General features: G+C 30.1%; 2 protein-coding genes and 1 long non-coding RNA gene across 3 annotated transcripts; 2 read left to right on the top strand and 1 right to left on the bottom strand.

Moving 5' to 3' along the window:
- Nucleotides 1-1,007: 1,007 nt before the first annotated feature.
- On the top strand, nucleotides 1,008-5,501 carry LOC133804870 (fructose-1,6-bisphosphatase, cytosolic). The gene is made up of 12 exons (XM_062242984.1): nucleotides 1,008-1,538; nucleotides 1,785-1,832; nucleotides 2,023-2,097; nucleotides 2,184-2,245; nucleotides 2,485-2,551; nucleotides 2,705-2,818; nucleotides 3,073-3,159; nucleotides 4,397-4,467; nucleotides 4,546-4,611; nucleotides 4,785-4,871; nucleotides 5,013-5,088; nucleotides 5,215-5,501. The coding sequence occupies exons 1-12, from the start codon at nucleotides 1,380-1,382 to the stop codon at nucleotides 5,326-5,328; spliced, it is 1,026 nt and encodes a 341-aa protein (XP_062098968.1). The 5' UTR covers nucleotides 1,008-1,379; the 3' UTR covers nucleotides 5,329-5,501.
- A 403-nt stretch (nucleotides 5,502-5,904) lies between these two features.
- On the bottom strand, nucleotides 5,905-7,783 carry LOC133804871 (sm-like protein LSM3A). Its single transcript, XM_062242985.1, has 3 exons — nucleotides 7,549-7,783; nucleotides 6,818-6,913; nucleotides 5,905-6,171 (listed from the first exon to the last, which is right to left on the bottom strand). Exons 1-3 carry the CDS (start codon nucleotides 7,663-7,665, stop codon nucleotides 6,091-6,093), a joined length of 294 nt encoding a protein of 97 aa, XP_062098969.1. The 5' UTR covers nucleotides 7,666-7,783; the 3' UTR covers nucleotides 5,905-6,090.
- A 621-nt stretch (nucleotides 7,784-8,404) lies between these two features.
- LOC133804872 (uncharacterized) lies at nucleotides 8,405-9,289 on the top strand. Its single transcript, XR_009878678.1, has 2 exons — nucleotides 8,405-8,855; nucleotides 8,980-9,289. It is a non-coding gene; the product is annotated as an uncharacterized LOC133804872 (long non-coding RNA).
- The last annotated feature ends 1,975 nt before the right edge of the window (nucleotides 9,290-11,264 follow it).

Raw genomic sequence — 11,264 nt, 5'->3', positions numbered from 1 at the left:
TAATAAAGAAGGAAGAGAAACAATGAAAATGCAAAAATAAAATACACTAAGAAATCTTTTTATGAACAGGGAATATTCTTAAACTAATTAATCTATACACTTCTATATATTACTATAGATTTATATAATTTAATTACTCCAACAATTGCCTTTTTTTGGGAGTGGCAACGACAATTTGACTTCATTACATATTTGTCAATAAAGTGGAATTTTTGGCTGAGTTGTGTTAGGCTGTCCTGTTATACCATCATAATTCATAACCCAATAGTTGCCTCTAAAATGTCAAAGCTTATATGCATTTGGTCAATTGTCTTTTATTTTATAAATAAATATAAGATTATTATACATTTAGGATGTCAATGAATACATGTCAATTATTTATTTAACAATAATTTCTTAAAATAGTTTTTGGATGAAGTTTTCTTTATAATATTTCATAAATACCACAAAATTTAAAACCACAAATAAAACAAAAAATGTGTTATTTGAACAAAGTATAATATCATAAAATAGTATACACATTTTTTTATTTAAAAAAGTTGTACTTTTGACAAAAAGTAATAACAAAGTAAACAAAAAATGATTATATTTTGATCTCATTTAGTTATAAACTAAAATTTAATGTGAATAGTTAATAATTTTTAAAACTTAGTATAAATCTAATTTAGTCATGTTTTTGTTATTATCCATTGAAGCAACTCCATTTGACTAAATTACACACATCACCGAATTTTATGTCACTAAATTCAATTTGAAAATGCATGTCGAGTAAGCTTAAAGACTAATTAATAGTAATCTTTGACTATTTTTTCCATATTAAAATTTGAGTCGATAAGATTGTAGAAAGAGATCAAGCTCACGCCTCACCACCACGTCAGAAGGAGGGGCATAAAGGAAAATAAATGAAAACAAGAAGGACTTATTTGCAATTATGTAAATATAGAAACAAACTAAAATAACGGCAAAAGTCGATGGCTTCGTCTGCGTATTGGGATTGAGATGTTTTGATATATAAAATGACAAAAACCTGGGAACCGTCGAATCAGATTACCGAGAGAGACGACGAGGGGCGTTATCTGCTGTGACCGACTGACGACCACCAACTCTCCTTTCCATCCCAACGACGCCACGTGTCTTCCGAAGCTTCCTCTTCACATAAAAGAGAAGAACCCAATCCCCATCTCTATCCATGGCTTTCAGCGTATAAAAGAATCTATTTTTGCCTCGAACCGAGCACCTCCTACCACCGCCTCCTCATCTCATCTCTCCAAAAGAGAGAACCTTTGTCATCTTTCTCTCTCTATATCATTTGGGTCTTTCCTTTTTTTTTTTTCTCGGTTTGGTTTTGTATTTCAGTTGAGGACTTTCGTCGAACAGATATGGATCACGAGGCCGACGCTTACCGGACGGACTTGATGACCATTACGAGGTTCGTTTTGAACGAACAGTCTAAGTATCCAGAGTCTCGTGGTGACTTCACTATCTTGCTAAGTCATATCGTTCTGGGCTGCAAATTTGTTTGCTCTGCTGTTAGCAAGGTCTTCTTCCTCTTCTTTCATTTTCATTTACTTATGGGAGCTTTTTTGACTCGAAATTCTATTGGGTGATTTGGATTTGTTGGCTATAAAAAAAAAGGGTTTTTTATATATTAAGTTCTTTCGTTTTCTTTTACTTTTTTGACTTAGACTGTTATTTTGGTGATTGGGTTTGTTTTGGATTATTACCTTTTACCTGTTTGTTTTCGGTGAATCTATTTGAAATAGTTGCTTCTTATGTTGTGGCAGGCGGGTCTGGCAAAACTCATTGGACTTGCTGGAGAGACCAATGTGCAGGTATTTTTTTAATTTTTTTTTTAAAATGGTTTTGAAATCCCAACTTTGTCCTTACATGATTGGGTTTAGTGCTTTAAAGGGTATCTGAAATACTTTACCAACTTGTTGAATGCATTTGTTTCATTTTATGCTCTTTCTGCATTTGGTTCTTTTTCTACTAAGTGAAGTTATTTGAGGTTTTTGATTGAAGGGTGAAGAGCAAAAGAAGCTGGATGTGCTTTCAAATGAAGTTTTTATCAAAGCTTTGGTCAGCAGTGGACGAACTGTAAGTTAATAAAGGAAATGGCTTTTCTTTCTGTATGTCTAATGGACTAAAAGGATTTTCTGTTAACTGTTTATATTTCATGACAGAGCATCCTTGTGTCAGAAGAAGATGAAGAAGCAACAATTGTGGACTCATCCTTGCGTGGAAGGTGATTGTTGCTCATTTGTGTTTTTGAAATTATATTTATTAGCATCCTAATGTGTTTTTTCTGTGAAAATATTTAATATGACTGAAAATTATCATGTAAAATTGAGTGAGTACATGTTTCATAATCTGTGTTGTGAGCAGTTGAAAACTAGTAAATAGTAATTCCCTGCAATGGTATATACAATATTGCTATCTTTTCAACCTCACAACTTTCCACTTAATAGCTTGTTCTGGCTGCAGGTACTGTGTTGTTTTTGATCCTTTGGATGGTTCCTCCAACATTGATTGTGGTGTTTCAATTGGGACGGTATGATAGATCTTCCTAATCAGTTTTTTATTTTTTTATTTTCCTTCTGTTGTTTTATCTATATTCCTTACTACATTTTACATATATAAATAAAGGAATTATTTGTTCCAGAATAACTCAAATATTGCGGTGAAAAAAAAATGTGTCTCTTAGATATTTGGGATTTATGCAATCAAAGATGATCATGAACCTGGTCTTGGTGATGTCTTGCAACCTGGGAAGAACATGTTGGCTGCTGGCTATTGCATGTATGGAAGCTCATGCACGGTATGTTAAATGCTACATTTACCCTTTTCCCTGTTAATATCCATCTTATTGAGGAACAACGATATAGCACGTCTTCTTTCATTACTATAAATTATTCTTATGTTGTTTGAAAAGTAAAAAATGATTTTTTCAATTGTTAAATTATGGAAATGATTGTATATAAGGGGTTTTTTCCCCTTACAATTCAAGGAAATGGAGTGCATTATGTTTTTACTGATGTTGCTCTATTGTTTTGGAATGTAATCTTTCTACAGCTTGTGTTGAGCACTGGTGAAGGAGTTAATGGGTTCACACTTGATCCTTCTCTTGGGGAGTTCATACTAACTCACCCAAACATCAAGGTATGCTTTCAGTTTGAGTACATAACATCAAGGTATACCTAATGTTTTATACCTCGAAACTAAAATTTGTATAGCTTGTCCAAGTAATAACTTCATTTCTATAACTTACAAAAGTCTTAAGACCCAATTTTTTTCTCCTTTATTTCAAGTTTTTTTTTTCAGATGCAGTCTTCATTCTTTATACTTTGTAATACTTAGGTCCGAAAGTTTATTTTGTATTATTTAGGTCCCTAATCTTTTTAAATCATATTATTTAGGTCCTGCTATTTTTATTTTTTTTTCTTTCAAAATACATAAATAAAATATAAAAATTGGTGAATTAATCTTAAAAAAAAATTGAACTACTTATCTTATAACAATACAAAACATAACATTGAAAAAATATATATTTTTTTAGGACATTTTAAAAATATTTAATAGGTTTATAAATTAAATTAATTTTCATTCAAAAAATTCTTACCTATAAATTTTTAATATTAATAACTGAACTACCACAAGATTATCAATATTTATAATGTACATATTTATTTTTATTTTGCAAATTTTTTCTATAATGCAACTTATAACTAATTATATATATATATATATGCACATAAATAACTTTATATACACTATTATTATATTTTAAAAAGAATGTATAAACATAATAAAAATTGATAATATCAAGATAATCGAGATAAAATAGTTATTAATATCAATTATAAAACAATTATGCATGTAAGAATATATTTTTTTAATAAAACATTAATTTAATTTATAAAAATATTAAATATTTTTAAAATTTCCATGAAAATGTTATTGTCATAAATTAAATGTCCAAATATTTTAAGAATGATTCACCATTTATTTTATATTTTTTCTATGTATTTTCAAAGAAAAATAAACAAAAATAGTATTTAGGGACCTAAATGATACAATTTGAAAATGTTAGAGACCTAACTGACACAAAATCAATTTTGGGGACCTAAGTGTCACAAAGTGTAAAGAATGGGGACCGCAGCTTAAAATAACCCTTATTTCAACTTGTAAGTAATTCTTATGCTGTATAACTTTGCAAAGATAAATCATGAATTTTGGCAAGTTTTGATCTGACATGCAAGGTCATGTATTTTTTTTATATATAAAAACTGTGTTCTCATGTTATCATTCGGTTAGTCTCTGTTATCCTAGTACATGGTATCTTTCTTCTTGTTTTTGATTGGTTAACAATATGTTTGACTTATGCTTTCCTGCTCAGATTCCCAAGAAAGGGAAGATTTACTCAGTGAATGAGGGAAACGCCAAGAACTGGGATGAACCAACTGCTAAGTATGTTAAATTCTATAAAGTACTTTCTCCTGTTCTATTGGCTTCTACTCTTTAGACTCATAATTATTAAAAGTACAGGTATGTGGAGAAATGCAAATACCCTACTGATGGTTCTTCTCCTAAATCTCTGAGATACATTGGAAGGTAATAGATTCTCAACCAAGCCATTTTAAATGTTTAGCAATTCTAATTGTGTAAGTTGTCAATGGATAAAGCATGTTCAATAATAACCAGCGGGAAGTGGCGAAAATGTTCTTTGTATTGCTTTGTTTCTTCCATATTAAAAGAACCCTGATGTTTAAAATATTCATTAACAGCATGGTTGCTGATGTTCACCGCACATTGCTATATGGGGGTATCTTTTTATACCCTGCCGATAAGAAGAGCCCCAATGGGAAACTGCGGTATGTTTAGTTAAGTTGTAGCTTCATATATTCGCTTTAAAAGGTCATTGCGGCTTTGCTATAATAAGTTTAGTGATCAAATTCTACGTTTGATTCAAACTTTGCTTGAAACTAAAATATGACTTAACCTTTGTGAACCAGTGTATTGTATGAAGTTTTCCCCATGTCATTCCTGATGGAGCAAGCTGGAGGTCAATCTTTCACCGGCACTCAACGGGTATTCACAGAAGCTTTAAATTTTCATTTTCGTTACTTTCTGTAAAATCTTCTTGTTTCTGAATTCTTTAGCTTCTTGTGGATCTTCTGTTGACGTAGTAATATTATTTAAATTTGATCTTGACAGGCACTGGACTTGGTTCCCAAGAGCATCCATGAACGTTCTCCAATATTTCTTGGTAGCTATGATGATGTTGAGGAAATTAAAGCACTCTATGCTGCTGCAGAGAAGAAAGAATAGGCTCACGTTTGGCATCTTGTACTAAGTACATAACTCATCTTTACTTCGGTTATTATACTAAAATCCTTTCTGATAATCTATTCCAAAGATGAAACTTTTGTAAGTATACAATTATGAACGACTAAACAAGTTTCAATCTTTATATTGAATAAGCAAGTTCCAATTCATTTTGATTCCATGATTCATGAATAAATGAACATATTTTATTTTCTTGAATAAACAAGCTTTAATTTCATCATGTCGTTTATAATTGACTTGATTTTTATTTAGCGATCGATATGCAATCCAAACTCGGTGAAATCTGTTGGACCCTATAAACAGAAGTGAAATTTATTGACAATGCACATCAATTATGGCATGGATTCCAAAGCAATCAGTGACTAAACTACCTTTCTAGCAAAAGAACCTTCAAATTACTCCAAAGAATAAACTGAGTTCTAAATTTGATTGATATTTATCATTTAATATCTATTGTGAAACAGAGGAACATCAGAAAAGCAATTTAGCAAGTAGGGTAACTTCTCTCATTCTGCATGAACATTACAAGGATGCCCACAAGAGGAATGTCAGAAAGCCACAATCTAAAATTTAAGCAACTTCATTCATTCAGCCATGTTAAAAGTACAACTGAACTCCTCATCCTTGATAGGGAGTACCACAATATCCATTCTTTCTAAACAATAAGAAAAAGTACATTAACATAGTAACAGTTTAGCTAGATCGATCATTGCTGGCTTTCCATTTGAAGAGAAGTACAATTAATCAAGCCGTCCTCAAAGGAGGTGAAACAAGTATAACACCATCTCCTCTAACAAAGAGAAAGGGGACCATTCGCTTTGTAGTCTGGAATAAAGAAGAAACACGAGTGTAAATAAAAAAGTTCGCAAATATGTTCATCCCTCAAGCAAAAGAAATAACAAAACATGGAAACAATTGAAAGCCTTGGATTTATCCCAAGTCCCAAAAACTGTGTATCTTCATAAAAAGATTTAGATTCCCAAATACTATTTCTATCTCTGTTCTGTATTCAATTTTCTTGGCAGCCCTGTTTTCATGCATTTTAACTGACTTTTGTCTGTTGTGATGTGATCATCCCTTTTTAATTTTTAAATTAGCTTCCACTGCAAAGTACCAAGATATTTCTAATGTTTATCCCACTATTATAGGTTCAAGGAAGCAGTTGGCCACTTGTCTAAAAGGGTTCCTCGAATATATCAAGTATATAATGCATTGAGTTCATTTCAGAAATGCAGTTTCATCATAAAATACCCAACAGTACCTTTCCATTTTAAAGGAATAACAACTTTCTTCAAAATTTTAGCTTTATATGAGCATGCTTGTGCTTAGAGTATGTTAATCACATCTGAATACCAGAACAATGACTGTCGTAACATCTAGCCACTGGTTCAAAGCTACCGTTTACTATTTCCACTTCCACATTTAGTCTCGTTTTACAATTAACTAGAAAACAACTTTAAATCAAACATACCCGTACAATCTCTTCATAAGTTTCATCATCAATTTCTACAGTGGTCACTACTTCTTCAACATCACCAAGAATCATATTTAAATGCTGATCATAAGCCTGCATAGACAAAGCCCACAAAAAGAAGAAAAACCACCATTAAATTCAAGACAAAATGGAGCCAGTACCACGCCAAATTAAAAAGTTAAAATCTTTCATAGTAACATTTCAATGCATATCTAGATTAAACAATAGCCCCTCGTGATGACCATGACAACTATACAAAGTTAGAAAGCTACATAATAGGGTTCTCGTTAAAAGTATCAAACATTCCAGTAACGGGCAGAATAAATTTAGTCTCAACTTAGAAATCAAATTAGGGATTGACTACTAGTCTAAATCTTTTGGCATACGAATTACAGAGAAGTTAAATTCACAATAAAATAAAGAAAAGAAAAAAAACCACACAAGTGCTCGCTTTAAATAATCAACAATACAATATAACCCACTCTACAAATATAATTTGGGACAGCGAAACTTATATATCTACATACATATCGATCAACTGCAAGATTCAACCATAGCTCAACAACACAGTTAAAACCCTAAACCCTAAATTTCTTCCTTCCACCAATCGAAAGCAAGCGCGAAAATTAAACCCTAGACGATAGTAGTATTGAAAAAAGAGAGCAAGGGAATTGTACGGAAACCCTAAATGTGCATTGAGAGAGAGAAAGAGAGAGAGGGGTATATACATGGAGCTTGCCACGGAGCTCGCGGTCGGAGCGAAGCTTGACGTAAATGCGCTCGTCGAGGCTGAGCCTGATGAGATCCAAAGGCTCCTTCACCGCGCTTTCTTCTTCGGTGGCCATTTTGTTTGGGGAAAAGAACTGGTTTTTCTGGTTCGAAGAAATAGGTCACCAAAATTATATATTATATAACAAGACGACAGTGCTAAGCAAGTACTTCTCTTTTCTTCTTCTTAAATTTTGGATGCCACCTATAACTCTCACTTAGCTATTTTAAATATAATTTTTTAAGGGAATAAGTGTCGACTAAAATATTCATTGTTATTAAAATTGTGTACTTTTATATCTAATTTTTTTTTTTGTGATAAGTATAATCAATATCTTTAAAATATAAACAATTTTTTGATGTCTTATTTGTATTTGATGGACTTAGTCCTTCATTTATTTTTCAGCCATTAGATCCACGGTGGACAGTGGAATTGTGGTATTTGGTTGATGATATGTTAAAATACACATATATCCATTCATATCCTCTAGCAACCGGCTATCGTTTTGCATATAATTTTTTTTTGTTATATTTTTGTAAAAAAAAATCTCTAAAAAACAATGTCCTGAAATCTTGCTAAAAAAATAATCAAAGGATTAGTGGGAGTGTGTGATCGTTTCTATTAAATTTCTTGAAAAATAGGTCAATTGTCGTCGCTGATTGGTGATACAGGTCAGGTACGCAAAGTTTGGAGGTTTGAGCGTGGTGGGTTTCACTCATTGTCGTTGGTTCTCAGTATATTTTTCAATCATTTCTTCTAAATAAGAGAGTGATTGGAGCTCTTTGGCATACTAGTAAGTTGTGAAATTTTTTTGGGCAGACAATAGTGATTTTTCTTTTCATATACACCATGAATGTGTAATAAACCCACAAATGGAGAAGATACTATATCTAAAAGTAATTTTCATTGATGAATTTTAGATGACATTCTCTTGTTTTTGTATTGGGTATTGACGAGTGAAAATTTGAAGACTATTTATTTAGGTAATAGGATTGAAAGATTGTTGTTAGTGAAGTTTTTAGAACGAAAAAAAAAACATGATTCAGAATTATAGAGAAAGCTTATAAAGATTTTTTTTTCTTTTGTCTGCTTCAGTGAAGGCTTTAGTAAGGTATTTCTCGTTTAAAATTTAGTCATTTAGTTATATCCAACTTATGCAATTAGCTTAAATTTGTTGAACTCTAGTTCTCAACCCATTTTTTCGTTGTGTTCCTCTTCAGATTGTGAGTCGCTATTGTCCATGGTTGTCTCCGCCAGATTTGTGAGGTACGTGTGTTTGTCTAGTTCTAGTTTTGTTAAATCTTTGTAAAAAAAAAATTAGTGTTTTAATTTTGATTTATATGTGTTTAAATAAACCCTAGTACTCTAACTAAATTTTTGTTGATTATAGATATTCAATGACTTTGGTTTCGGTTCTCTTAGCCTTGGTGAAGTACATGAGAACTTGGAGAGGTTTAAAGAATCTGATTATTTTCATGGGCTATGTTTGTTGTTGTAAGACTTTCAGGTTCAACACTCCACTAGTTTGTTAAATTTACTCAACCAATCTTATGTATCATTTGTATGGAAGCAAATCTATAGGAAATTTAAGCTTGATAAAAGTAACACCTGCTTACTGCTATTATATGTTGCAATTTTCATGAGGTTGGTTTTTAAGTTTCGGGTATTGCTTCATGCTAATATTATTTTGTTGCATATCATCTTCATGTGATAATATATGAATTGTTTATATTGAGTAACAAATAGTTTTATGTATATATATATATACTAGATACAAGCAAAGTGCAATATGTACGTTTGCTTAGTTTTATTTATAGAATTTATTAATTATTTTTATTAAATTTATATTATTGTCAAATATATATCTTATTTTAATTAAAGAATTTATTTATTTTTGTTTAAGTTTATGTTTATTCTAGTTTTTGAATTTGAAAGTGACAGCAAGAGATTATATATTATATGTTTAATGTAATATTAAATATTATACATTGATTTTAAATTTAAGTTTCTTGCTAGTTTTTAAAACAAAAAACAATTTGTTGCTAATTGACAGTAGATTATATTATATATTTAATATGATGATATTATTCTAATAAGTGAGTTTAAGTTTAATTAAATTTTATTTAAGATACAAACGTGTGATTTTATTATTTTTAAATAATTATCATTGTAAAATATTTCAAAAATATCAGGGCCTAATTGGTTCGTGATTGGAAAATTACATTTTCAAAAAGTGTGTTTCTGAAATAAAAATCTGAATTTATAGTTTGAAACATGTTTTTGAAAATGTGATTGGTTTAGTATCTGAAAACTGTTTTTGGATTTTAAAAAACTGAATATGTGATTGGTAGGGAATCTGAAAATATAAAAAAGTGATAGATTTGTAAGATTTTAGGATACAATGATTTAGAATCAGAGGAAACATGATTTTCTTGTTTTTGATTTTAGAATACAAAATTATAATACTCGTTTGAATTTATTTTCAAAACCATCTTACCAATCACTTATTATTGTCGGTCCCACTATTTTCAAGTTTTTAAAATGATAAAATTGGATTCAGATACTATACCAATTAGACTCTCATATTTTAATTTGTTTAAGTATTTATTATTTTTCAATAATTATTATTGTAAAATATCTCAAAAATATCATATTTTAATTTTTTTAATTATTTATTTTATTTAAGTTTAAGTGTTTACAAACTACTGTTAAATATAATAATATTTTGTTAAATATAAGAATATTATGTTAAAGTTAACATTAAAAAAAATAAAAAACCGTTAAAACCAATAATTTTCGTTATCTACACACTTATTGTATAGAAGAGATATATGTATGAACACACACATAATTAGGTTATCTTTCTATTATTATTTTTTCTTTTTTCATATTCTTGACATTAATCCAATTTAAAGATTTGATACAATAAATATGAAATATAAGAGGAATCACATGAATGCTGAGAATAGAGGTGATGAAGCAATGGTGCCAGAAAATGTTAAACCTCTCTCTTTAAAATATTAGCTAAATGAAATGTTCATTTATTTAATATTCCTATTATTTATGTGCTTTGTAATCTTTATAAGTGATATTATAGGCTTAAGGTGCTTCAATCACTCTTTTAGGCCTTCTTTTATTTATTTATTTTGCATTGTAAGTATAGATCATGGGGAGTTTTGCTGTAACTAATTTCAGGCCATTTATTTCAATGTTTGTCGTTGTGATTTCGAGAGAGCATGTGCAAGTCATCATATTTTATTGTTAGGAAATAAACAAAAATCCAATAGATTTGATTGCATATATCTTAGATTGATGATAAAAGTTTGCAAATTGATTTCGGTTTGCTGCTTTAATAGAAAAAAATATATATATTAGTGAAACTCATAGTGCATTATTTGTTTGTTTTATGTCATATCAGTTATCTGCAGCTTTGCCTCTTAGTTGATTAATCAATTTCAAATAGAAAAATGATAAGTTCTTTTTATATTGTTAATTGTGTACAACAATATAGACGGTAGGATTAAGATTTTATCACGAGCGCATCCCAAGAGATCAAATGTTGATGAGGTTTGTACTTCTCTAACTCATGATCTCATCTTTTTTATTGTGTCTATGATGTGTTTCCCCTGTAATAATTAGCAGTTTCATAAATATATAATCACATACTCTTTGTCT

This window comes from Humulus lupulus, chromosome X, assembly GCF_963169125.1.
Source record: "Humulus lupulus chromosome X, drHumLupu1.1, whole genome shotgun sequence".
NCBI lineage: Eukaryota > Viridiplantae > Streptophyta > Magnoliopsida > Rosales > Cannabaceae > Humulus > Humulus lupulus.
This window is presented reverse-complemented; position numbering and strand designations above follow the sequence as displayed.

What these genes read in the sequence shown, in the direction of transcription:
- LOC133804870 (XM_062242984.1), top strand. Translation starts at nt 1,380, where the DNA reads ATGGATCACGAGGCCGACGCTTACCGGACGGACTTGATGACCATTACG. An exon ending in CTGGAGAGACCAATGTGCAG is followed by an intron (nt 1,833 to 2,022) that starts GTATTTTTTTAA and finishes TTTTGATTGAAG; the next exon opens with GGTGAAGAGCAAAAGAAGCT. An exon ending in GTGGTGTTTCAATTGGGACG is followed by an intron (nt 2,552 to 2,704) that starts GTATGATAGATC and finishes TGTGTCTCTTAG; the next exon opens with ATATTTGGGATTTATGCAAT.
- LOC133804871 (XM_062242985.1), bottom strand. Translation starts at nt 7,665, where the DNA reads ATGGCCACCGAAGAAGAAAGCGCGGTGAAGGAGCCTTTGGATCTCATC. An exon ending in AGCTCCGTGGCAAGCTCCAT is followed by an intron (nt 6,914 to 7,548) that starts GTATATACCCCT and finishes TTGTCTATGCAG; the next exon opens with GCTTATGATCAGCATTTAAA. An exon ending in CTTATGAAGAGATTGTACGG is followed by an intron (nt 6,172 to 6,817) that starts GTATGTTTGATT and finishes TCTTTATTCCAG; the next exon opens with ACTACAAAGCGAATGGTCCC.